Consider the following 27478-nt stretch of genomic DNA (forward strand, 5'->3'; position numbering starts at 1 on the left):
GACCATGAGAAACAAGATTATCTGGTCTGATGAAACTAAGATTGAACTCTTTGAATGCCAATCGTCACGTCTGGAGGAAACCTGGCACCATCCCTATGGTGAAGATATGCTGGTGGCAGCACCATGCTGTGGGTATGTTTTTCAGTGGCAGGGACTGGGAGACTAGTCAGGATCAAGGGAAAGATGAACGGAGCAAAGTACAGAAAGATCCTTGATGAAAACCTGCTCCAGAGCGCTCAGGACCTTAGACTGAGGCGAAGGTTCACCTTCCAACAGGACAATGTAGGAGTGGCTTCGGAAACAAGTCTCTGAATGTGCTTAAGTGGCCCAGCCAGAGGTCAGACTTGAACCCGATCAAACATCTCTGGAGAGACCTGAAAATAGCTGTGCAGCGACGCTCCCAATCCAACCTGACAGAGCTTGAGAGGATCTGCAGAGAAGAATGGGAGAAACTCCCCAAATACATGTGTGCCAAGCTTGCAGCGTCATAAGCAAGAAGAATCAAGGCTGTAATCACTTCTAAAGATGCTTAAACAAAGTACTGAGTAAAGGGTCTGACTACTTATGTAAATGTGATATCATTATTTTTAACAAATTTGCAAAAATGTATAAAAACCTGTTGTTGCTTTGTCATTATGAGGTATTGTGTGTAGATTGATGGGGGGGGGTTATGTAATCCATTTTAGAATAAGGCTGTAACATAACAAAATGTGGAAAAAGAAAAAGGGGTCTGAACACTTCCGAAAGCACTGCAAGTAAAAGAAACATGCACCAAAAAAAATCTAGGAAATTACCCACGGCCTTAACGTATGAATAAGAAAAAAACCCACAACAACATATTTTTTGGGGTGAGACAAATGGGAGACTGATCAGCAGGAATAGACCATCCATGGTACCATGACGTTGTAGACGGCCTTTGCTGGACACCGCTGCTGTTTCTGTAACTCCTGCTGCAGTTTCTGTAAGTCATCTACCCACTGCATAATGTCAGTGTCCAAAGGATCCTCCGTTGCCTTCCTCTTCCGGCCATTGGATCTGTGTCGGGGAGATGGGGTAGAGGTTGATGGAGGTACAGGGAAGAGAAAAGGGTGCGCCTGGACGGTGGGTTGGGTGTTGGTGAGAAGGCATGATGAACCACCTGTAGATGGGCCCTCAGGGCTCAGCTCCGTCTCTGGACTGTCCAACACACCACTCCCTCCAACACCGACAAGAAGATGGCGAATGTATTAGAATACATTGTAAGCAATCTTAAAACATCTCCATTGGCACCTTTGAGTTAAAATGTTTACCCCAAATAACTGATTTCATCAACATCTCAATCTAGATAACACAACACACTGTCTGTTTTCTGATGTTTGAACTAGCCTGGTATTCATTATGATAACACACAATTTCTCACATCCAGAAAATAACTGATTTCACATGTTCTAACTATGTCTGCTAAACATAAGGTCACAAACACACACACTGACTATACAAAAGGACTCGGTTGCATGACGAGTACATACCGTTTCTGGCATATTTGCGTCTGTGTCTGTCTGACGATGTCTCCCGTGAACACGAAGCCAATCCAGTTGTCTGAAAATCGGTAGGGGACACACCAGAGGCAGCCCCACTCCTTGTCTCCTTCACCCTTTTCATATTGTGAACATACCGGTCCCAAATCTTTCTCCATGAAAGAGTGCAAAACTCACCTCACACTTCCCCTCAGTCTTTGCAAGGAATAGTATGTCGGGTCTCAATTTCCAGGTAGGAAAAAACTGTGTTGAATGCTGGAGCGCATTACAAGAGCCGCCCCTTTTGTGATGAAAAACAACATTTCTCCATCGGCCCTGTTTGTGCATTATGTGTAGACAGCATCATCGTGACTTTGTCAGTCAGCTTGTTCTCAATACATCTAAATCATTGTTAAGTGTTCCTGTATCAATATGGACACATAATAACCCACACATAATTCCACCTATAGTAATTGGATGAACAGGACATTTATTTGAATCTAGGTTTCTCTGGAGGCGTAAGAACAAGTTATCCTTACCACCAGAGGTTTGGATGGGGACCTGTATCAGCGATTGTAACCAGACAGACAGATCATCTGCAGAGATATAGCTCCCCATGTACTAAGTTTGTACTTTTCTATATCACGTATCAAATGACTGTGCACAAAAGGAGAATGACCTTCTTTTTGTGCATATAAAACTCATATAAATACTTGATAGAACTGCAATTACAGAACTCAGACTTTTCTCTGTAGATTCAGAGTGTATTTTAATCCAGAATACTATGGAGACATAATATTAAGTTCTACATATCATCAGAGGGTGAAGGGTGACCTGTATTAGTGATTTTGACCAGATAAATATATCACCTGCAGAGATGGAGCACCTTATATACTCACCTATGGTTATTACTGTTTATAATTAGGTATGACTGTGTACAGAATCAAAATGACCTTACATATATGCTTAGTTGCAGTCAAAACAACTCATATAAAGTCTGTCAGTGGTATGAATACTTGATAGAACTAGAGTAAAGGAATCACCTACCCTCCGAATGTACACATAGTGCTGTATTGGTGTGTATTCTCCAAATAATAGTTATTCTCCAGGAAATGTTACATAAATAGCAGAAATCCTATACTATATGTTATATGTGCAACTTGTTATGGTACTTTGGTTGCTACATTTGGTTTACATTTGGTTTAACGTGACATTGAGGATTTGGGCATGCTTTTTGAAGCACCCTGCCATAGGCCTTACCACGGCCTTACCACTCCCATTGTTTCACTAGCAGCGATGCAAATGCTATCTGTGAGGTAAATAAATAAATAAAACTATGCCATATTTTTGTTCATTGTCTCTCAGGACCAATGGACGAATCAAATTAAGAATACTTCAAATGTTGGTGTACCACCCCTTAAATGGGAGTCGATTTGACCAAATATGACAAAATTAGTATTTACTTAAAAATTCTAAGAACTAAATTATACTTCAACCAAATTATGGTAAATCAGCTTTTTAGTACAAATGTGGATTGTACTTCTAAAAAAGAGCTGCATATCATTTAAGGGAATATATATTTTTGTTTTACAGAATATTAAAATGATTGCTAGAATAACAATCTGTTTTGACTATTTTGTTTCATTTCAGATACACATTATTTACATGACTAATAATGTTTTAATAAGAAATATGTTGATATTTTGCTATGATTGTTGCTTTTTCCAATAGTTTCTTCTCCGGGTCAACATGACCCCAGTTGGTAATCCATGTATGTAAAAGATGTTGGTAGTATGAGGGTTAAAAAAGCATTTTATTACATTGACTTGTATCTAATCGGCTGAAACAGGAGTGTGTTGAAAGATACTTTTTTTTTTGATAAACAAGAAAAGACACCTACTGGTAATTTCATAGGAGCCCAGAATAAGTTCCCCCAATGCTTGTTTTCATCTGCGTGACTTCAAAGACGAAGATAGGGAATGGGACGTGGAGGTGAATTTCTGTTGGCACTCTAAACCATCATTTGAAAACATCTGGAGGAGTTTAAGTGTGCTTGTAGGGACAGACCCGTGGGACACTTTCGATTGGGAAACAAAAACTAAGGAGCTAGGAAACAGCTATAGTTCTCTAAAGCAACCCATTCCAGTGAGAGAACTGGAAGGAGCGTTGATCTGCTGTTCTAAACTCACTCTATGTTCCTGAAAGCACAGAGGAACTGGACTAAACAGGAACTACTTTTCACTGCCAAAATGTACTGTACCTACTAACTATAATAGCATCCAGATGAATTCCTAACTTCCTTAGGACATGGACTGTGTGTGTGAAGTGATAGGCCTGTTTTCCTCATGCTAGTCCCGGAGAGAGCATGCAATATTCTAGCACACATACAGCTAGTGTACTGCGCAGGTCTATGTATGCGCGTGTGTGTATGAGTCAGAGGCGAGGAGCTCTTACCAGACATCAGAGTTTGTGGTGAACACTCCGTCTTTCAGCGACTCTGGGGACATCCAGCGGACTGGCAGAAGGCCCTTCCCTCCTTTCCGATAGTAATCCGTCTCGTAGATGTCTCGCGTCATGCCAAAGTCTGAGAAGAAGAGAAGAGAATTTTGAGTGGCCACTAAATATCCCACTAATGTGAGGGAGTGGATGCTCATGAGGCCTAATCCATTCCTCACCTCTCCTTCTCTTCTGTCCATTTACATCTGCAAGCTATTCCTCTCCCTCAAGCACTCAGTGATCTCAAAATACTTACTTTGGAGTACAGCAGAGCAGAGGGAGTTTAGCATTAAACAAACAGGGGGGAGTAGAAGTAATACTGTATTTTAAGGCACTCACCCCCGATCTTGACGGTGAAGTCCTCCGCCACCATGCAGTTCCTGGCAGCCAGGTCTCTGTGGACGAACTTGTTGGCGTTGAGGTATGCCATGCCGTCCGCAATCTCCCCTGCCATCTGGATCATCTTCTTCAGCGGGGGCAGAACCTGGCTGGACGTGTTCTGTGGCAAAGAGGCAGAGACGTGAGCACAAGCAGGCCATTCAGTCTATCCCTCCAACCTCCTTCTCCCTGCTGTCTGCAGCACTGAACCATGGCCAGGGCACACCACACAATGTGAGAGACCAACTGACGGAGGTGTGTGTGTGTGCCGTATTAATAGATGATTAATGCACTGACACACAGACTTGAGTTCTGTGAGAGACTATGTTATAAAGAGCAGGAGGGGTAATGTACATACATACCTCTTTACGGAGTGAGCGCAAGTGACTCTTCAGGTCTCCACGGGTCATCAGCTCCATTATCACCAAGGTGGGCTGTCCCTGAGAGACCACGCCCAGCAGACGCACCTACACCAATCACAACACAGCACCAAGAGGGTAGATGAGGGTAGGGGTAGATGAGCACAAACAATTCTCATTGGTATAGTATTCCTTCTGAAACTTTTGGGAAAGAAACAGATATCTAAGTGCTAATGTTCACTAAGTGACTGAAGTGATGTGGAATGTTCTTGCTTTTGAAACTACTCTGGCTCCTTTTAACTAAAATGACTGTGGAGCTTTGAGGAAAGCAGAAAAAAACTCCTCCTTGCCTCTAAATTATTCAAAATGAGCTTAATAATTAAGTGTTTGGGTTTTAATCACCCAGACATGCTAAAAGGTTGTAACAGAGTTTTTCCAAGGGGGAAATCCTTAACATTTCCGTTTATCTGAATTAATGAGGATTCGGCTGTGATAGAGCACAAAGGTCTTGATCACACAGTTACAGCTGGCCTCAGGTTATACTGGAATTATACTGCAGCTCCCTGTGCCCTGGGTAGTTTGCCCTGGCTTTGACCTCTGACCTCATCAGCCAGCCAGGTGACTCCGACCCTATGCAGCGGTCTCTGCCTGTGGCCCTTTGTTTCTAACCTTGAAATTGTGAACCTTGTGAAATTGAAGCAATCATCTCATCACTCAAAGCTAGTGTTTCTGAGCCAATGTCCCGGATGTTAACTGGTGTTTTGTCTCTCTCACCACGTGGTGACAGTTGAACTCCTTCATGACGGAAGCCTCATTGAGGAACTCTATCCTCTCCCTCATGCTGGCTGATTCGTTGACCGTCTTGATGGCCACGCGCGTCTCTGGGTCGTCTTTAACCACGCCCTTAGCGAGGCCCTCGTACACCATGCCAAAGGAACCCTGGCCCAACTCCTTGTGCATGGTGATCTTTTCCCTGGCCACCTCCCACTCATCTGGAACATACACTGAACACAGGAGTAGAGGACAATCAGAGACAGACACAAAACACCATCACCCGAGGAGAGTCGGATATTTTGCATTTATAATGACACTGTAGGTGTTCAGATGGTTCTTACTCTCAGCAGCACTGAAGTACTCAGGGTTGACAGAAGCATAGAGGACACCATTCCCCAGCCTGTCACTGTTCCTGTGGACACAAACACATCTGTGTGAGCCAGTGGAGGCAGCTTCGGCAACAGATAAATGGGATCGTTCATTCAGCAGAAAAGCCGACAATCTTATGAACTGCCTAAGGCAGGAAAATGATCACAATAGCACTATTATATTATTAAACTGATTAATATCGCACTAGTCAAACATTTTGTTACAGAGACACAGTTGTTTGTTATAGTGATCATTCAGCTCCTCTTACCTTTTTTTGTTGATAAAAAAGAGTGCAGTAATGAGGCTGGCGATAAGAATGATCACTATGATGGGGATGATGATGACCAGATAGAACGTGATGTCGTAGTCCCCTGCAACAAGATGATAACAGAACAACTATTCAAATTTGACCAATGAGAAAAGGAGGATTTAACAGAAATATAATTTCTGGGCATGAAGATCATCCATATAAAAGGCATTTTAATGAGGAAAAGCACGTGTTCTCCATACGTGTGCGTGGGGTTACGTAGAAGGACACTGGCTCAGTCCAGGACCCGTTTCCTGCCAGGGAGGTGGCGCGCACGCGGGCAGAGTAGTTCCCAGAGCCTAGGTTGGTCAGACGAGCTCCTTTGTGCACTCTGTAGTGCTGGCGTGACACACACTCATGTTTCTCAGGCTGGAAAACACACACACACACACACACACACACACACACACACACACACACACACACACACAAACACACACACACACAAAGTGTCAACCTGATGTCTGATGGCCACAGTGGGTTGAGGCCCTGCAGAACTCCCAGGGACCCTGGCCCATACAGACTCACCTCGGTGCCTTGGCGAAACTTAATCTCATACATTAGGATGAGACCGTTGGGGTTGACAGGCTCCGGCCACCTCAGCAGCACCGACCCCTCCACCTTCTCATCCCTCTCCTGATTCACCGTGCCTGGCATGTCATCCGCTTTGTCTGATGGGCAGAGACACAGACACTAAATATCAGATGGCTTCCTACACATAAGCCATTTCCAAAAAGGAACAATAACGCTATGCAGATGGCCATGGTCAAGGTGTTGTTGTTGAAGCATTTGTGTCGAGTGTTGTCTGTGTCTGTGTGTGTGACTGCCTCACCTGCAGGTTTGGTCCTGGAGAAGACGAAGGATCCAGCGCTGCAGCGACGGACCTCCTGGTTACAGGCGTGGATGTCGATGCGGTACACAGTGAAGGGCTGTAGGTTGGGGATCTCGATAAACTCTGTCTTGCTCCGGTCCTCCATGAAGGGGAACTCCCTCTCGGGGGATTCTCCTTCTGTCCCATTACCCTCCAGGCCTGTGGTGTTGCCACCCCGCGACAAGGTGCTGTTAGCCACCCCAAATAGATCCCTACGCCGCCGGTCTGGGGGCCTGAAGGACAAAGGGGGTTGCATAAAGAAATTCTAGAGAGAGAGACCCACTGACTCACTGTAGCAGAAAGGCACATGTGTGGCAATGGATAAGCGACAAAGGTTGAGGAGAAGAAGGAGTGAAGAAGATATGTGGGCTTTCAGCTTCTCTGGAAGGGAGCTGAGGAACAGTTAAAGAGGAGAGAGGGGAATATCAAGTCAGCTAGCCATACAGTAATATAGTGGTTCTTAACTGGTTTTGTCTCGGGATCCAAATTGAACGAGGTTGTCTCCGTCGCGACCTAATATTCATATTGCGAAATATAAAAATGGAAAACTATTTTTAATGCTATATTTTATAGTAAATGTAGCAATTATATGACAAGGGAACAACATTCCCACCTCTTTCATTGTCAATAATGAAATCATTCCCATGTTTTGATGAAGAATGTCAATAAACAATGAGTTGGTTTGAGAGCACAAAATCAACCAAAATAGTGCTGCTAATAGCTCTATATTGAAAATTCTGTGATAGAATTAAAAAAATCTGAGATTAAATTAAATTATTAAGTTCATTATAATTTCTACACACTTCTTGCTGTTTTATTTTTTTTACTCTGCGACACAAAACCTCCCGGGCGCAACCCACCAGTTGAGAATCGCTGCAGTAATATACTCTGGAACGCCATACTGTACATACAGTATACTGTAGCCTTCATACCGAGCCCACATGATGTCATTGACACGAGTCACACTGAGCAAAGGCATCCCCTTCAACCTCACTGGACAGGGCAGGGTCTTCTACAGGAATATAATATGGGAATAAGTAGTAATAAGTACTATCAAGCAGTAAAATGACCATTTCCAGTGGGATACAACTTAACTGAGAGTAGAGTACAGTATGTTGAAGTGGCCTGGTTGTATTTGTTGTTGCAGTGTGTCTGTCCAGCTGCAGTGGTCTGCTCCCTGTGGAGCTGTGTGGTGTGATGAGGTCAGAGAGGTGGGACAGAGGTGCAGAGAGAGCACACATCCACACACTGTCAGCACCCTGCCTGTCTACTCTGTTAGCCAGGACAAATGCACTTTTCAAGGGAGAGTTATGGGAGAATAATGACCACCTGCTTGAAGCATAGAGAGGCGTTTTTTTTTTACATGATACTAAAATAAGGCAAATAAAGCAATAAACACGAAATCAAATGGTACATTCTGTCAAAAAGAGCAAACAAGAGAACCTGCAACAGGACTGCAGCCCTCTTTCATGGAGTGATGGAGATGGTTGTAAACACAATGATGAGGATGACGGTGTGAGCCACAGAAGCTGGAGAGCCGGCCGGATGCAAGTGGATCCTGGCTGGAGCCACTGACAACATGCAGGCAGTGGTAGCAGTAGCAGATCACCAGACACTACTAGGTGGGGCCACTGGGACTCCACAACACACGGGGCGCTGTGCCGATACCGAGGGGAGCAGACCTTACCTAGAGTCACCTTTAGGAGACGTGTAACGACTGGCTCTCTCTGGGTCTCTGAAAGAATTCAATAGTCAGCCACAGGCGGCTGGTGGCACCTTAATTGGGGAGGACGAGCTCATAGTAATGGCTGAAACAGAATAAATGGAATGGTATCGAACTAATCAAACACATGATTCCCATGTGTTTGAAACCATTCCGATCTGTCCATTCCAGCCATTATTATGAGCTGTCCTCCCCTCAGCAGCCTCCTGTGCAGTCAGACCACAGTGCAGTCAACTGAGGTAAGGAAAATACAGGACTGTCTGACAGTGGTGGGATGTGCTGTGTATACGTTGGCTTAAACAACAATGAATCCAGAACATATTTAGATTCATAGGGTGTTTACAGTACACATGAACAAGACAAAGTAAATATGTAAAGAGTCTTTAAGGAGAGATAAATTCATTAGTGAATAAAAGTGACTGTAATGGATGAGTGTGTCTGAAAGGACTGTGATCCCCTGAGTATCTCTCTCTAACTCCACCTAACAGTACAGGCCAGCAGGGTTCACTCAGGACTTCAAGAGAATGTGGTTTCTGCTTTATTTTACATTCCAACATCTAGACCTTCAAAAATACTGTACAAAGCCTATGTTCTCTCAGAACTATTCCACACAAAAAATGACTAATATGAGCAGGTGACAAAAGACCTTGAGACTGACCGGGCACCCACTGGGAAAAAGTATTTACGGTGAGTGGAAAAACACACAGGCACAGACAGGCACACAGATCTGTGGGAAGAAAACAGAAGCCATCGCACACCTCTGTCAACATTCCATCCTGAACGTTTTAACTGCTCCAGCAAAGTCCACGGTGCACAGCACTCCAAAACGATCAGTTACGATTAACAATACACAACAGCACTGAGGACTGGCAGAGCTTTAATGAACATCTTGTATAAGAGACAAGTGCATGGAAGGGAGCACGAGACAGCCTGCCATTGAAGACTGGGTCGCCCCAAGATGAATGAGAGGGGTGATGGGTAGACGCCCCCTTGTGCCAATTTGCCCAGGAGAGGGGACAGATGGCTGGGTTGCCAGAGAGCAACAAGGCAGAGCAGAGCAGAGTAAAGCAGACCTGTCCTCAAATGAACTTTAGACAGAGGACTGATACTGAAGCGTGACCTTCTAACCAGGCGCTGCTGACTGCAGCTGGTGTACTCCCTCCCCAGCTCCCCTCCTAAAAAAATACCTCCCTCTTTCTCACCTTTACGCTGTACGAGGGATCCTAAGAGAGACATGACTGCACTCTCTGTCTGGAGCCAGAACAGCGTGATTTAGCGGTACTCTTTTACCACAGCAGCTGAACATAGAAGCCTCTCATGCCAGTGAAAAGAGAGGCCAGAGAAAGGACACTTTTTTCTACTTAGTGATCATATACAATATGAAAGCACAGCTGTGATGGCGAGTGCTCTCTGAAGGACATACAGGGTGATAACCAGATGGTAAGGGCAGTGCCAACTGCCATCAACATGATAAACACAGGAACCTTCGTGGTACTTCTCAATGTCCTTCTGTGTGTCCTTGGACAAGGACATTGAGAAGTACACCATGAGTTAGGTGATGTCATGGTTGCAACAACCCAATCAGCTGATGTCCACTCGGTGAATCTGAAAGGTTGTCACCCATCCCTGTCCCCGGATTACTCTCGTCTACTTCTCCAGCCAGTCAGTCTGTCTTGCTGAATGGTGTTCACTGGTCTGGCCAGCTTTAAGGGGCTCTTCCCTTTCTCTCCTCATTCATTTGAATTCCAGATGGCTTCTCTGTACATTTCCTGGCAGCAGGTCACTCCGAACCATGCCGCGGACAAAGAGAGCATGTGAGGGAAGGAGGAGGGAGAGCAGCAAGGAGGGCGACAGAATGGAAAACATTTCCTCTCTCTCTGTTTCTGTTTCCCCCCACCCTTTCGCCTTCTCTGTTAAACCTGGACTTCTGAGAAAAAGAATTGCACTCATTCAGAGGCACTTCCCTAGAGTGTTTTGTGATAATGCTGGCTCTGTTGTGGTGGAGTACCTGTGCATACACAAGCATAGTCCTTAGCGGCAGGCCAGAGACCTGGCACTCCTCGGTTTCCTAGACAACTATAACAAATCAACAAGAGAGTGAAAGAAAACAATTAGTAACAATACTGCCCTACCAAGCAGAAAGGCAGTAACTGCTCACTTGGACGAACATTAGTTAGTCATTTTTGCTACATTAAATACATGCTTAATCATGTGGACAAGTATCCTGCATCTATTGTGTTTTGGAAAAAATGGGGGTCATGTTAGCAGTAACTGCATAAAGTTACTGTGAAACCAAGGTTAATAAAAGCCATTTTTCTCAGTTCCAAGATATGAGCAGTTACTGCCTTTCTGCTTGGTAGGGCAGAATAGTGGTCTTGTTTTATTGTTTGTTTTAATACTGTGAAAGAGAGCATCACAGAGGCGAAGGAAAGGGCATCATAACATTACATAAATGCATGAGCTCAGTCCAGCAGGTGATGAAGAGCATACTGTACTAAGCAGGCTGGCGTCAGGGCAAGATATAAACACTGGAATGTATCAAGCACCAGAGAAGTTTATGGAGGTTAACAAGTGCATTAGAATTTGTTTTCCATTCTATTTGTTTTGCGATGAAATGGTACTAATTCAGTGAATACTCAAATCTGTACCCTGAATACACTGAGTATACAAACGCAGTATCGCTCATGCACTCATTCACCTCACACACACAGACACGCACAGGGCCTGATCTGCCATCTGGTATGGAGAAACAAGTGGCCTGAGTTTACCCTGAAAAATGATCAATTTCAAAACACAGTGAGTACATCTGTGTGTGTATGACATAGAGTGAATGTGTGTGTGGGAAGGGGTTGGAGTCTTTGCAACTGTAAAGCATCCGTAGCCATGAGAAGGTAAAATTATAACACAACACAGATGTCGTTCCCCGTTCTGGCAAACAAAAGGCTAACGGGCTGAAAGGGTGCAGCCAGCCCAGCGAGCAGAGCGCAGCGCAGGCCCTTCAGACTCATTAATCAGATCCCTCTCCCTGGGTTTGTTTGTGCTGCCTAAATTACAGCCTGCTAGGCCTTAATATCCGCCGCCGTCGCCGTCGTCATGGCGATGGAAAAGCCACAAGTGCCGTAAGCAGGCATTGAATTCCTGCTCCCCATGTTTCTCCCAGTCAGGCAGGGTCCTCTGACACAGCTACAGCCCAGCAGCCCTACACTCTCCCTCCCTCCAAACCCTCATGATGTTTAGATCCTGTCAGTCCCAGTCTCAGGGCTGGGTAATTACAGCCTCACTGCCTCCTGATCCTGGATCTCTCTCTGGGCTATTAAAGCAAACAGGACCCAGACTGTGAGCTCAGCTCTTTGATAATAATCGACAAAGTCTCAGAGAAGGGTTTGGTCCAAAAGCTGTAATCAAATGGGGGAGGTTATAGCCAGCGCTTTACTACCACACTGTTGAATGATCTCTCACCATAGAGAAACTGCCTGCTGCCTGGCACCTACCTGGGGGTGAAGATGGAGTTGTGCAGGAAGTTCTCAAAGACTTTGCGGTAGGATGCGTCATCTATCTCTGCCTTCAGGTCCTCCTTGGTCTTGGGGCAGGGGCAGCAGGGGCCCTTGTCCCCCCCAGACAGGTCAGGCTTGGTGGGCTTGGTGTCGTCCTCCATGTCTGCCAACCCTGTGGCTGAGATTCTAATGGGGATCTTCAGCTCTTTTGTTGAGAGTTGGAGGGGAACAGGACCCGTTAGCAAATGACAGCATTCACCAAAGAAAGCAAAAATGAAAAGGGATTAGGTGGTGTTGTGAGGGAAATATTATGTTTGTGTATCAAATCAATGCTACTTTTCTAATAACTAATTAGCTGGGTTAATGCAGGTAACTGACTGATCGTGTATGGAGGAATCCTCACTATCACTGATAAGCAACTTGGCAGTACACCCAGAATATTGCTATGAGAACAACCAAGGTATCTCAGTTTTAAGGTCTCAACTTGGAGAGAGAAAGCCTTGTGAGGTATTGGTCAGTCAAATGTGCGAGCCACAAGTAATGATGAATTAATAATGCTAAATCATGCATATATAACTTGTCTGTGTATAGCAGTATATAAGACAACTGCTGTGAATGATCCAGCTGAGTTTCTGATAGACCTGTACGTTGTGCAGAATTTGTTGTAAACCTCTCCAGCTTGCTGATAATAAAGAGTGATTCATTTAAGACTTACTTCAGGTGTCCCTGGTGTTGAATTTCCACCAGAGTGTACAGAGCATTATAATACTAGAGGAGGAGAGATACCTACAGTTTGGACTCCATAATGCACAAAGATAAAAAGTAGACAAGGGAAGAGAAAGAGGAGGAGTTGGAATGCTGACCTTTGGAGCAGTAGTTGTGTTGGTACAGCTCCTTGTCTTCAGCTTGCTGCTGCCAGCGGATCAGGTAAAAAGTGAGATTGCCGTTAGGGTTGAGGGGAGGTGACCATTTCACCACCAGCTTCGAGGACGAGTTGGAATACGCCCGGGTATCCATTGGCATAGACGGCTCTGTGACAAAAACACACAAATGTTGAAATGCTGTGAGTGGTGTTTACTACACTGAACCAAAATATAAACACAACATGCAACAATTACAAAAATTTTACTGACTTACAGTTCATATAAGGAAATCAGTCAATTGAGATGAAATCATTAGGCCCTAATCTATGGATTTCACACGACTGGGAATACAGATATGCATCTGTTGGTTACCTTAAAATAAGGTATGGGTGTGGCTCAGAAAACCAGTCAGTATCTGGTGTGACCACCATTTGCATCATGCAGTGCATCTCCTTCACATAAAGTTGATCAGGCTGTTGATTGTGGCCTATGGAATGTTGTCCCACTCCTCTTCAATGGCTGTGCGAAGTTGCTGGATATTGGCAGGAACTGGAACACGCTGTCGTACACGTCGATCGTGCTCAATGGGTGACATGTCTGGTGAGTATCCAGGCCATGGAAGATCTGGGAGATTTTCAGCTTGCGGAATGGGGCGTGTATTATCATGCTGAAACATAAGGTGGTGGCGGCGGATGAATGGCAAGACAATGCCTCAGGATCTGGTCACGGTATCTCTGTGCATTCAAATTGCCAACGATAAAATGTAATTGTGTTTGTTGTTCATAGCTTATTCCTGCCAATACCATAACACAACTCCACCGCTACCATGGGGCACTCTGTTCACAACATTGAAATGAGCAAACCGCTCGCCCACACGACGCCATACACGCTGTCTGCCATCTGCCCAGTACAGTGTAAACAGAGATTCATTGGTGAAGAGCACACGTCTCCAGTATGCCAGTGACTATCAAAGGTGAGAATTTGCCCACTGAAGTCAGTTACGACGCTGAACTGCATTCAAGTCAAGACCCTGGTGAGGACAATGAGCACGCAGAAGAGCTTCCCAGAGATGGTTTTTGACCGTTTGTGCAGAAATTCTTTGGTTGTGCAAACCCACCGTTTCATCAGCTGTCCGTGTGACTGGTCTCAGGTGATCCCGCAGGTGAAGAAGCCGGATGTGGAGGTCCTGATCTAGCGTGGTTACACGTGGTCTGTGGTTGTGAGGCCGGTTGGATGCACTGCCAAATTCTCAAAAACGACGTTGGAGGTGGCTTATGGTAGTGAAATGAACACTAAATTCATTGGCAACAGCTCTGGTAGACATTCCTGCAGTCAGCATGCCAATTGCGTGCTCCTTCAAAACTTGCGACATCTGTGACATTGTGTTGTGTGACAAAACTGAACATTTTAGAGTGTCCTTTTATTGTCCACAGCACAAGGTGCACCTGTGTAATTATCATGCTGTTTAATCAGCTTCTTGATATGCCACACCTGTCAGTTGGATGGATTATCTTGGCAAAGAAATCTTCACAAACAGGGATATAAACAAAATTGTGCACAACATTTGAAAGAAATAAGCTTTTCGTGCATATTATAGAATATTTCTGGGAGCGTTTATTTGACATGTTGTGTTTATATATATTTTTGTTCAGTGTATAAAGTTTTAAATGTGTTGTTTTCATGAAGCTTAAAATAAGAGTGATACATTTCCTTATTGAAAGTTCTGATAAGAAGTGTTTCAGTTTATCTTGGGTGAAAACATGTTCATGGCTGAGGCGACCTGCTGCTGTGTACAGCAGCTGTACTGTAGTCTGGTCTGTGTACAGTAGCTGTACTGTAGTCTGGTCTGTGTACAGTAGCTGTACTGTAGTCTGGTCTGTGTACAGTAGCTGTACTGTAGTCTGGTCTGTGTACAGTAGCTGTACTGTAGTCTGGTCTGTGTACAGTAGCTGTACTGTAGTCTGGTCTGTGTACAGCAGCTGTACAGTGTCTTACCTGAGGGGCTGGTGCGTATATAGACCACGTCACTCTTGGCTCCAGGGATGTGTTTGTCCTCCACCACCAGGGTGATGGCCTTGACAAAGATGGCGTACTGGGTCCAGGGCTTCAGTGGGGACAGCAGCACACCAGGGTCTATCTCTTTGTCTTGCGGTAGGTCCACGTCAACCATGTTCCAACTGTTGGAGCCGCACCCATCCTGGCCATCAAACTCTGTGATGTTCTGGTGCGGTCTGGATTGCATGGTTAAGACACCTTATGTCAATTTAGTACAGCAACTCTGAATCCACAAACACAGCAGATAATGTCCTGTCTACAAGTATAAGTATTTGGGGCAGCAGGTAGCCTAGTGGTTAGCGCATTGGGCCAGTAACCGAAAGGTTGCTAAATCGAATTCCCGAGCTGACAAGGTAAAAATCTGTTGTTCTGAACAAGGCAGTTAACCTACTGTTCCTAGGCCGTCATTGTGAATAAGAATTTGTTCTTAACTGACTTGCCTAGTTAAATAAAGGTTAAATAAAAAAAAATAAAAAAATAAAGTCTCTACGCAGTACAATAGGGAATGGTATATATCTCCATGAGAATACATACGCTTCCTTGTAGTAGACGATGAAGCTGATGAGGTCTCTGTAGTCTGGTGGTCGGTAGCGCTCCCAAGTCAGCTTGATCCGGTTACTCATCGTGCTGTTGGACTTGAACTTCAGGATATGACTCTCACCTACAAACACAAACCACACCTTAGATCAGTAGTTCCCTAAGTGGTGTGTGGTAGTCCCCCCGCCCCTGCCAAAAAGGAATTCAGTCCGGCTTTCAACTTACTCTTGAAAGTTGTAGCTAATAGTAGAATGCGCAAGATGCTATCTCCCTCATTAAAATGCAAATCAATTTATAACATTTTTTGTTGTTGTTATTCTGTCTCTCACTGTTCAAATAAACCTACCATTAAAATTTTAGACTGATAATTTATTTGTCAGTGGGCAAACATACAAAATCAGCAGGGGATCAAATACTTTTTTCCCTCACTGTATATATTTTGTAAATATACAGTACCAGTCATAAATTTGGACACACCTATTCATTCAGGGATTTTTCTTTACATCAAAACTATGAAATAACACATATGGAATCATGTAGTGACCAAAAAAAGTGTTAAACAAATCAAAATATATTTTATTTTTGAGATTCTTCAAAGCCACCCCTTGCCTCGATGACAGCTTTGCACAATCTTGGCATTCTCTCAACCAGCTTCATGAAGAAGTCACCTGGAATGCATTTCAATTAACAGTTGTGCCTTGTTAAAAGTTAATTTGTGGAATTTCTTTCCTTAAAGCGTTTGAGCTAATCAGTTATGTTGTGACAAGGTAGGGGTGGTATACAGAAGATAGCCATATCTGGTAAAAGACCAAGTCCATATTATGGTAAGAATAGCTCAAATAAGCAAAGCGAAACAACAGTCCAGCATTGCTTTAAGATATGAAGGTCAGTCAATACGGAAAATGTTAGTGCTGTCTCAAAAACCATCAATCACGGTGATGAAACTGGCTCTCATGAGTCAGTTGGAGGTGTCCCTTTGGATGTATTTCAAGGCCTACCTTCAAACTCAGTGCCTCTTTGCTTGACATCATGGGAAAATCAAAAGAAATCAACTAAGACCTCAGAACAAAATTATAGACCTCCACAAGTCTGGTTCATCCTTGGGAACAATTTCCAAACGCCTGAAGATACCACGTTCATCTGTACAAACAATAGTATGCAAGTATAAACACCATGGGACCACGCAACTGTCATACCGCTCAGGAAGGAGACGCACTCTGTCTCCTAGAGATGAACGAACTTTGGTGCGAAAAGTGCAAATCAATCCCAGAACAGCAGCAAAAGACCTTGTGAAGATTCTGGAGGAAACAGGTACAAAAGTATCTATATCCACAGTAAAATGAGTCCTATATCGCTCAGCAAGGTAGAAGCCACTGCTCTAAAACTGCCATAAAAAAAACGGTTTGCAAATAAATTCTCAAAAAATCCTACAATGTGATTTTCTGGATTTTTTTTCTCATTTGCTCTGTCATAGTTGAAGTGCACCTATGATGAACATTACAGGCCTCTCTCATCTTTTAAGTGGGAGAACTTGCACAATTGGTGGCTGACTAAATACTTTTTTGCCCCACTGTGTGTGTGTGTGTGTGTGTGTGTGTGTGTGTGTGTGTGTGTGTGTGTGTGTGTGTGTGTGTGTGTGTGTGTGTGTGTGTGTGTGTGTGTGTGTGTATATATATATATAAAAATTGTCAGATTAATCAGTATCAGCTTTTTTTGGTCCTACAATAATCGGTATCGGCATTGAAAAATCATAATCAGTCGACCTCTAATACACACTATATATATTTTACAGACACAATCTATTTTACAATAGTTATATTTTGTTTGTTTCTAGTCCTGTCCTTCCTCTACCCTCAACCTCTCCCATCGGTTTCTGATGTCTATCCAGTTTGATTTCTATCTGCCATATATTTTTAATTGTGCTGTTTCACAAAAGTTCTGAACCCCTGTCTTATATAATCTTCTCACAACACATACAGAAAACTTAGTTGTGATAACAGTGTTGCATTAGATTAAGGCTTCTTATTAAATCACATAGGTGTACTCACAGCTTGCTCTGTCTCCATTGTTGCGGAAATCGCCCTCCTCAAACTTCTCAGTGATGTCAGTCTTCTCCCACATATTGTGGATCTCAGACATGCAGAGTTTGGGGTTGAAGCGGAAGGATAGCCTCCCAGCCCTGATGGTCAGGTTGTGTTGGGTCCAGTCCCACAGGTACTGCAGGCGCTGGTTGTCAATGGCAGAAAAAGCATACATCCTGAGGGGAGACAACAGACAGGTGTTAACTTACTATCACACCTCGCAGCTGTGCTGACATAGATGGGACCAAACCACTTTTTAAATCAGTCAATTTATTTACTTTAAGCACACAATAGAGCACTGAGGATAAAGTCGTCCAAATGTTGTAGAGTGGTTGGCCTAGTTTTCCATCTGGTGGATATGTAAAGTGTTAAGAGGAGAAGACGTCAGAGCGGATTGTGTTTCAGTGTGCGTGGGTGTGTCTGTCTAACACTGGGCTGTGCACACAGAGAGGGCCAGAGATGAAACAGAGCGACTCAGAGCCTCTCAGCTACATGGAATACCTTGGGAACGAGCGGAATGCCAGCCCTTCTCTAGAGCATTGCTCGCACTGTAACTCTAGCCTGGGAGAGATGACAACAAGAGACCTGAGAGGCTTTCCCACGACCCTCCTGGTCATCTCCAGAAACACTCTCCCTATCTCAGACAGGGGATAGGACCCTGGTGATGTCATGCTACAGCCAGAATAGGCTGGTACACCTAGGTTTCCATTCAGATAGAGCCCTCTGGGCACAAACTGCTTGAATCAACATTGTTTCAATGTAATTTGTCAGCGTATTGTGACGTGGAATCTACGTGGAAAACAATGCACATTTGATTTTTTTTAAAGTAATCAACTGCTGTGTTTACTGTGAAATTTAAACCACAGGATTATGTCATCATGGTAACCAAGTTTCAACATAGACGATGTCAGACCTTCATTGTTATATGCACTACAAATTAATAATTGATATGTTGGATTCACATCTCCATTTCAACCAAAAATACAAGTTAAAGAATAAGACTAAATAAAATAACATGTTATTTAAAGTGCATTTTAAGTTTTCTTTTATTTGATTTAGTCCTATTGGTTAACTGAGAAGACATGAATCTAACATATCTATTACTAATTTATCGACAACTGGAATTGCTTTTTAATAACCAAATCTCTATTTTTGATGTAAATGGCATGTTATAGAAGGGTCCAGAGTCCAAACACTTGTTTTCCATCTTCTCCTTGTTTTTGAGAAACTTACCCGAACCAGCGATTCACTTCCTCATCCTCGTTGTGCATTGCTCTGAAAAAACGAACAAATGCTCCAAAAAGACCCAAATACATCCTTTTAGAAACAGAAACGCTCTAAGTATAGTGATGCGGGACTTTAGATGAAATTGTGTCATTCCGAACTTTATCCTCAACGTTATATTACATTTTGTGCGACTCAAGCTGTTTCCCCTATCCAGCTGTTCCATTCTCTGTGTAGGCTGCTGCGAGAATGGACAGAGGTATCGCTCAAGTCACAACAAAATGGAATATAAGTTGCGGATAAAGTTTGGAATGACGCAATTTAATGTGTACAACATTTAAAGACCTGCATCACTATACTGAGAGCCTTTCTGTTTGTTCATGTTTTTCAGAGCCCTCGTACTGCACAATGAGGATGAGGAATTAATTGAATCACTGGTTGGGCTAAGTTTCTCAAAAACAAGTGAAATAGCGGGGTGAAAAATGTCTGGACCCTTCTATAACATCCCATTTACATACATTTTTTAATTCTAAATTTAAATTCTCCTTTAAAGCTAGACTAAATCAGTGGCACAGATAGAACTATCCAAGCAGAAGATAGATCTCCTTCTAATGTTGATATCTTATTGCATTGACAACTAAACCCAATTCAATATCACTTTTGATATAGAATATATATATATAGCCTATTAACTTGCCGAAAATTTAACAAATTATAGGTACATGTCTCCACCAAAAATAACAGTTAAATAATAGGATTAAGCCAGTGGCTCAGCTGGAACTATCCAAGCAGTAGATATGCCTCTTTTAAACGTTGATATTTGGTTGTGTTGTCAATCAAATACAATATTACTTTTGTAATACAGTAAATAGCTTAAAGTTAAGGCTATCTTAAAAACGAATGCAACATTCAACATTAAAATTAGTAAAACTTCCTCGGCCACATTTTGAAGTTGCTGTAACTATACCTTTCTTATGTAATCATATAAAGTGACCACGTGCATGTTCAAGATAGCATGCACAATCGCTGTCATATTCTGCACAGAATCGTGAATAGCATTGATCACTTGCACCATGTGCTTTTAATGTAACTTCAACTGTAATCCAGTTCTTTGATTCTGCTATTAGATTAAGCACAGTGATATTCATCTGTTTATAAATAAACAAAATATCTGACATTGTATTCCCATTTGAACTTTTCTGTGCTTTTAAATGGTTGGAAGCACAGTGATAGACATTTGGGTGACAACTGAATCAAAACACTGGCTTTGTTTTCTGATTGGAATTTGGTTGTGTTTTTAGATGGTTGAAAGCACAGTGATAACACATTGGAACTTCAACAAACTTTTGGCTGCCTTTTTGAGTGAATATACTGTAGGTTGTAATCTCATTGATCAACGTCTCAACCAAATAATACCCAATTATCCACATTGAAATAACATGGTGTGCCCAGTGGGATAGTTCATCCACCTTTTCATTATATAACTTGGAGAGGTGCCTTGTTATGGTGGTTTTGTGTGAATTCCTTTGTACTGTAAATGTTATGGCTGGTAGCCTCTACTCATAAATAAATCATGAGTGAAGCATTCAAAACCTGCTGGGATACATTTGACATGAGATAGATTCCAAAAATCAATTTAAATCATCCATGTGTCAATTTTCCTGTTCAAAAATATGGCTGAAGCCCGCTGATATTGGAGTGACAACATCTTTCCTCTCTAGGCTGTGGTTCAAGGCTGACACGTCCCCAAACACATCTCAGACTCAGAGAGTAGCCTGCCGTACCCTTCCATGAGCTCCTCCCCGTTGATGTAGCGCAGGCTCTTGAGGAAGGAGAGCGATCCCAGTGTGTGGGAATGTCGGATCCTCACATAGCCTGTCACTGTCTGGATCAGCCCCATGAAGCTCTCCAGCTCTGAGGCAATGTTATCTGGGGAGAGGAGAGAGTCAGCAAACACTAGTCAGACACAACAGCCAGTGTGTAAGAACCACAGCCCTGAATACATCAAATCCCACAGGCAACTATATGACTATACTATATGACTATACTATATACTATACTATATGACTATACTATATGACTATACTCAATGCTCTAGAGGAGAATAACCCTGGCTCCAGCAAATCCAGAGTTGTACAAACGTTTTCATATCTAAAGATAAGCTGTAAGTCACTCTGTCAAGTTGAGCAAATAAATAGCATAATAGCATAATGTGATAATTGGTTTGGGGCACAGAGAAGGCAGCTGATGTAATGTTGACTCTGTGGCCCACACTAGCTCTCCCAGTGGCCCCGTGCTCAGTGTTCCCCTCCCAGTCTCTGGGGAGACAGACAGACTGAGTGGTCCTGGTTACTGGTACTGGTACTGGTACTCACTGCCACGGCGGATGTTGATTTGCAGGTTGCCTTTGATGACTGTGCAGCCCATTAGAGACTGAGCAGCATCCACTGAGTCGATGGTCTTGGAGTCGCAGATCTTATCACACAAGCCATCACAGGCACTGCAGAACATACTGTGACTGAGGGAGAGAAAGGAGGGGGAGAGAAGAGGGAAAACATTCAAGAAATTACCTTAACTAAATAAAACTTTTTTTAAAAAGACAATTTCCAAGAAACGTAATTAAGACGCCTCACCCCAACTCACCTTAAAAACCCCAAACTTCCAGAAGTAAAAATGAGTCTTAATTTTAGCTTTCTAAAATACAAGGACACTTTCTTTGTGAACGATGTATTTTTTACGAGTCCTCATATGAACCCATGGTTTCATGAGAAAATTACTCACTAAACAGTCCTAAAGACAAAACAAGACTGATAAGGTAAAAAAATACAGCAAGTTGTTGTTTTACGTCATGAATCTTGTTCTGTAGGCAGCTCTGCAGTGGTCATTAGCTGGCACAGCCACAATGTCATCAAATCTTATATAAACCTAACACTAACCTTAACCTTAACTTTAAACACACTGTTAACCCTAATGCCTAACCCTAACCTTAAATTAAGACCAAAAAAACACATTTGTGTTTTCATGGATTTTTACAATATAGCCAATTTTGATTTCGCTCAGTGCTGCCTCCGGGTCAAGACTCATGACGAGGCCTGTGGCGGTCAAGAAATTTAGTCAGCTGGTGATTGTCAAGCAAATAACTATTGGTCTCACTGTAATTGACAGTGAATTAACATAAACACATTTAGCATCTCCTGGCTTCCACAAATTTTATTTTACCTTTATTTAACTAGGCAAGTCAGTTAAGAACAAATTCTTATTTTCAATTACGGTCTAGGAACAGTGGGTTAACTGCCTGTTCAGGGGCAGAACAACAGATTTGTACCTTGTCAGCTCGGGGGTTTGAACTTACTAGTCCAACTCTCTAACCACTAGGCTACCCTGCCGCCCCATATAGCCTACAAGCCATTGATATCAAATATCATATTTGTGCGCTCATGTGGCTATTCTGTGTTGAGCGGTTAACAAAGAAATAGGTACTCCTATATGCTTAATTTAGAGATATTAATGTAACTTTAGTTGTTCTACAAACGTTGGGCTGTATGTTTAGATTTTTGTAAGGCTGCATGATGAGATTCTAATGATGATTTGAAAAAAGTCGCTTGAAAGGCATGAGCTCTGCTTAGTTTTTGCGCAGGCTGTACACACTCCACTCGCATTCACAATTTGACAAACACTTGATAATGCCTCGAATTTCACGGCGGTATCCCCTTTGTGGCCGTAATACACCCTAAAAAACAATCGGTGCCTTTTGAGGCCCGGAGTGCTGCGTAGTGCCCTTCTCCCTGAGTGCTGCGTAGTGCCCTTCTCCCTGAGTGCTGCGTAGTGCCCTTCTCCCTGAGTGCTGCGCTAGTGCCCTTCTCCCTGAGTGCTGCGTAGTGCCCTTCTCCCTGAGTGCTGCGCGATCCAAAGCACCTCACTCACATGGCTCTCGTCGTGCTTTCTCACAGGCTACAAGTGAAGACAGACACATCAGGGACGGAACTTTGCGCGTCCTTAACCAATTCCAAGGTGCATATTGAAGATATTGAAGAACTGTCCACATTTACTTTTCGTCAGCCAACAAGATGAGTAGGCCTAACGAACACCAAAAGTACTAGCCTATGTCAATCCACTATCCCCCATAGTACAAAAGTCAACCTTTTTCATTCTGTGCAAGAAATAAATATTCCAAACGTAGTCTGGGACAGTTAATGCATCCACTAGCATAATTTAAAAAAACGTTTTTTTTTTTAAAGTAATATGGCTGACGAAACAGAACAGAATGTTTAGCTTAAAATGTTGATAAACTACGAGGCTATTTCTTCACATTATAAGCGCAGCAATACGCACGTGGCAGTAGGCCATAAGCGCATATGTTCCATTAGTGCGAAAACACCATTATCAAAAGATACCGCAAATGCAATTATGCATGTAATGCATTTATTATTAAGGTGCATTTTTATGGTGAAAATGATCTTCTCCAAACTTGAAACTCACGCACTGCTTATGTGTGCCAGTTAGGCTATAAACCCTTTGTAAAGCAGATTAAGGTGATTAATTTTGTCCACTTTAGTTGTGATACAAACCTTATCAAAACATATAGGCCTATGGGCTAGGCTACATGAGGTGTGCGACTATGATTCGAAAAAGTCACAAAAAAAGGTTTCTTATGCTGGGCATCATTCACAAGTGATAATATTTAATTCACAAGTGATATGTTAATATTGTCACTCATCAGACTATTCGTGATTTAATCTTGTCTTTAAATATACAAAATAATATATGTGTAAAATTTGTTTTGATTTAGAATGGACCATTATCATGCACCTGTATAAATGCACTTAAATAGCGAATGGAGGACGCTTTTCCTGTGGTTCATTTTCATGCCAGCCAGGTAGGCTATACTCCTGTTGTAAAGATAAACAATGTGCTTAATATTAGGAAAGTTGAGAAATAAATATAGTAGGCCTAGTCTATAGAAAGCTGATCGGATACTCCTCTTTTTATTAGAGGCCATCATTCTGTTTTTTTTTTGCACAATTGCATAGGGCTCTCATGAAGTGTTTGATTACATTTTTGATTACCTTTGCATTGATGTCAGAGTGATTAGAGGGACAATAGAGTGCTGAGTACCAGGTTTGGTAGGCTACTAATGACCATCAGCAGCTTCAGAGCCTGGAGAAACGAATTACTGGGACTAAACAGTCACGTGGAAATTGACTGCCTTCATGACTCGTGACCGCCGGTGTGGCGGTAATAACGTCACCGCAACAGCCCTACTCAATATGATGAAACCTGCAACAAAGACTCAACATGGAAAGTTTGGAGAATGAAAAATCTAAATACGGATTAAGTTACCCTGAGACATTAACAAAGATATTCTCTTATTCAAACTTAATGATGTCAAACGGGGAAATGTCAAACAATGGAAATGTTCTGAGTTACAGCACTGCTATGATAAATCCCTCCTGAACGCATTCAAGCAATGTTCAGAAAGTCCCTTCTGTATCTGATGTTTACATTTATGCTTGCTACAGTATGACTACACCCTACGGGCCCGGACCTAATTTACGGAAATTCCCCAATGGATTAGTCTAGTTTACTGAGTACTGAGGTGAGCATCTTCCTCTGATTCAGAATTACCTGGAAAGTCCACAGGCTTCAATAATTCATGACGGAACATTACATTCTGCCCGAAGCATGTTTAGCTCTGAAGCTTCTCCTTGGAGAGGTAGCCTAGCGGTTAGAGCAGGGGTGTCAAACTCATTCCACGGAGGGCCGAGTGTCTGCAGGTTTTTGTTTTTTCCTTTCAATTAAAACCTAGACATTCAGGTGAGAGGAGTTCCTTACTAATTAGTGACCTTAATTCATCAATCAAGTACAAGGGTGGAGCGAAAGACTGGAGACCCTCGGCCCTCTGTGGAATGAGATTGACACGTGGGTTAAAGCATTGGGCCAGTAACTGAAAGATTTCTGGTTTGAATACCCGAGCCAACAAGGTGAACAAATCTGTCAATATTCCCTTCAGTAAGGCACTAAACCATCATTTGCTCCAGGGGCGCCATACTACTATGGCTGACCCTGTACAACAACACATTTCACTGCAACTATCTGGTGTATGTGACAATAAAACACATATTTTTGTTTTTAAGAATGTTATCTCTTAAAGGACCAGGCGGAGGAGGTGTTGAGATAGAGGTTAATTATTCAGAAGACATCTGCATGGGGATTCGTAATGCAACAAAACACACACTGCCAGAAAGTCACCCCACAATCAATATGTCAGAGGACTGTTTACAGTAACAATGACTGGAGTGAAATCATGATATTACTCAATATAATACTGTAGACAACCCATAACCAGGACCATGCCTGATACTGGGGAGCCCTTGAGGTGAAGTGTGATCTCTACTGTCTTACTTATTGCTCTCATTGCGTGTGAAGCCTGATGGACACTCAGGCATGCACTCCCCTCCGTGGATGACAAAGTGAAAGTCACCGGCCAGGTGCACATGTTCACACAGGTCCATGGTGATGCAGCGCCAGCCCTCAAACTTGTAAGTGTCTCGTGGGCAGTCCTGCACGCAGCGGCCCTCATGGTAGTAGTTTAGGCAGGCTGCGCAGGCCATGTCGTCGTCCGGCTCCGTACAGCTTCCCAGGCACTGGGCATGGCAACACTCACCACCGTCCGTACATGCCCGCCGCTCACACTTCTTCTCTGGGCACACTGGGCAAAACAGACAGAAAGAAACAGGTTAGTGGGTCAGAGTAAACAGTCACCATATTACTGTAGGTCTGGATGACAGGGTCTGAGTAAACAGTCAGCATATCACTCTAGGTCTGGATGACAGGGTCAGAGTAAACAGTCAGCATATCACTCTAGGTCTGGATGACAGGGTCAGAGTAAACAGTCAGCATATCACTCTAGGTCTGGATGACAGGGTCAGAGTAAACAGTCACCATATCACTCTAGGTCTGGATGACAGGGTCAGAGTAAACAGTCACCATATCACTCTAGGTCTGGATGACAGGATCAGAGTAAACAGTCAGCATATCACTCTAGGTCTGGATGACAGGGTCAGAGTAAACAGTCACCATATCACTCTAGGTCTGGATGACAGGGTCAGAGTAAACAGTCACCATATCACTCTAGGTCTGGATGACAGGGTCTGAGTAAACAGTCACCATATTACTGTAGGTCTGGATGACAGGATCAGAGTAAACAGTCAGCATATCACTCTAGGTCTGGATGACAGGGTCAGAGTAAACAGTCACCATATCACTCTAGGTCTGGATGACAGGGTCAGAGTAAACAGTCACCATATCACTCTAGGTCTGGATGACAGGGTCTGAGTAAACAGTCACCATATTACTGTAGGTCTGGATGACAGGATCAGAGTAAACAGTCACCATATCACTCTAGGTCTGGATGACAGGGTCAGAGTAAACAGTCACCATATCACTCTAGGTCTGGATGACAGGGTCTGAGAGGAAACACACTAATGGAGTTAACAGATAAAGCACTGATCACTCTAATTAGCTTATATACAGTGTCAAATTACAATAAATTCAAAGGTTTTATACTGGAATACATTTATGAGCTTCTTTCCCTGGAGAGGATAAAGGGTTAAATGTGTTAACTATTATTAGACCTATATCAAGTTCTGAGGACAGGAGTGAGGATGGGTGGCATGATGAGACTCTGATTAAGCTGGACGGTGTGTGTGTGTGTGTGTGTGTGTGTGTGTGTGTGTGTGTGTGTGTGTGTGTGTGTGTGTGTGTGTGTGTGTGTGTGTGTGTGTGTGTGTGTGTGTGTGTGTGTGTGTGTGTGTGTGTGTGTGTGTGTGTGTGTGTGTGTGTGTGTGTGTGTGTGTGTGTGTGTGTGTGTGTGTGTGTGTGTGTGTGTGTGTGTGTGTGTGTGTGCATGCCTAGCCTGTACTGTGCTCGTTGGAGGTCGAGGAGAGGCAGGCTTTAGGATTAGTGGGCTGTAAAATGGTAATCGCTGAGCAGAGCTGGGGAGCTGGAGAACGCTCTCAGAGAGGAAGTGGTGTGCCGTCAGGGCGTTGAATGTTTGCGCAGGGCCCCACTCTGCTCTATGCCAGCCTTGTTAGTAAACTGCAGAGCTGGCCCCACTACAGATAAATATTATTGCTGTTTGGGACTATTAAGGGAATTCTATGGAGGGTGAAGAGAGAGGGGGGAGAAGTAAAGCAGTTGTATCGCCAGTAGATGGATTGCCGTTGACTCCAGGAGCAGAGGAGGGCTCCAATCAGACTGAGCTTCTCTGATACTACATCTACATGGCAGTTGGGGAGCAGACCTGGACCAGGTCCCACTGACAAGAACCTGCCGATGGACAGTGCACCCATACCAGATTACAGTGCACCCCTTTATTCAAGTGTAGATTTTATTAAAGCAGCTACCACCCAAGACAAGAGCAAAAAACTGCAGCAAAGAAAAACCCTCAGC

At 43.3% G+C, this 27478-nt stretch overlaps 1 protein-coding gene and 1 long non-coding RNA gene across 2 annotated transcripts in view; both read right to left on the reverse strand.

The window, feature by feature from the left end:
- LOC118401242 (insulin-like growth factor 1 receptor) overlaps positions 1–27478 on the reverse strand; it is a 161767-nt gene that overhangs the window by 16315 nt on the left and 117974 nt on the right. The window contains exons 3-19 of the mRNA XM_035798596.2: positions 25430–25736; positions 21403–21545; positions 20812–20956; positions 17771–17979; positions 15720–15846; positions 15126–15361; positions 13131–13298; positions 12265–12472; positions 7012–7283; positions 6708–6850; positions 6383–6548; positions 6141–6243; positions 5845–5915; positions 5504–5733; positions 4733–4837; positions 4332–4491; positions 3951–4080 (exon numbers count right to left, since the gene is read on the reverse strand). Coding sequence (XP_035654489.1) covers positions 3951–4080; positions 4332–4491; positions 4733–4837; positions 5504–5733; positions 5845–5915; positions 6141–6243; positions 6383–6548; positions 6708–6850; positions 7012–7283; positions 12265–12472; positions 13131–13298; positions 15126–15361; positions 15720–15846; positions 17771–17979; positions 20812–20956; positions 21403–21545; positions 25430–25736 — 2923 coding nt within the window. The remainder of the gene's footprint in view (positions 1–3950; positions 4081–4331; positions 4492–4732; positions 4838–5503; positions 5734–5844; positions 5916–6140; positions 6244–6382; positions 6549–6707; positions 6851–7011; positions 7284–12264; positions 12473–13130; positions 13299–15125; positions 15362–15719; positions 15847–17770; positions 17980–20811; positions 20957–21402; positions 21546–25429; positions 25737–27478) is intronic.
- Positions 963–3935, reverse strand: LOC127910620 (uncharacterized). The gene is made up of 2 exons (XR_008075462.1): positions 1139–3935; positions 963–1035 (listed from the first exon to the last, which is right to left on the reverse strand). It is a non-coding gene; the product is annotated as an uncharacterized LOC127910620 (long non-coding RNA).

This window comes from Oncorhynchus keta, chromosome 22 (genome assembly GCF_023373465.1).
Source record: "Oncorhynchus keta strain PuntledgeMale-10-30-2019 chromosome 22, Oket_V2, whole genome shotgun sequence".
NCBI lineage: Eukaryota > Metazoa > Chordata > Actinopteri > Salmoniformes > Salmonidae > Oncorhynchus > Oncorhynchus keta.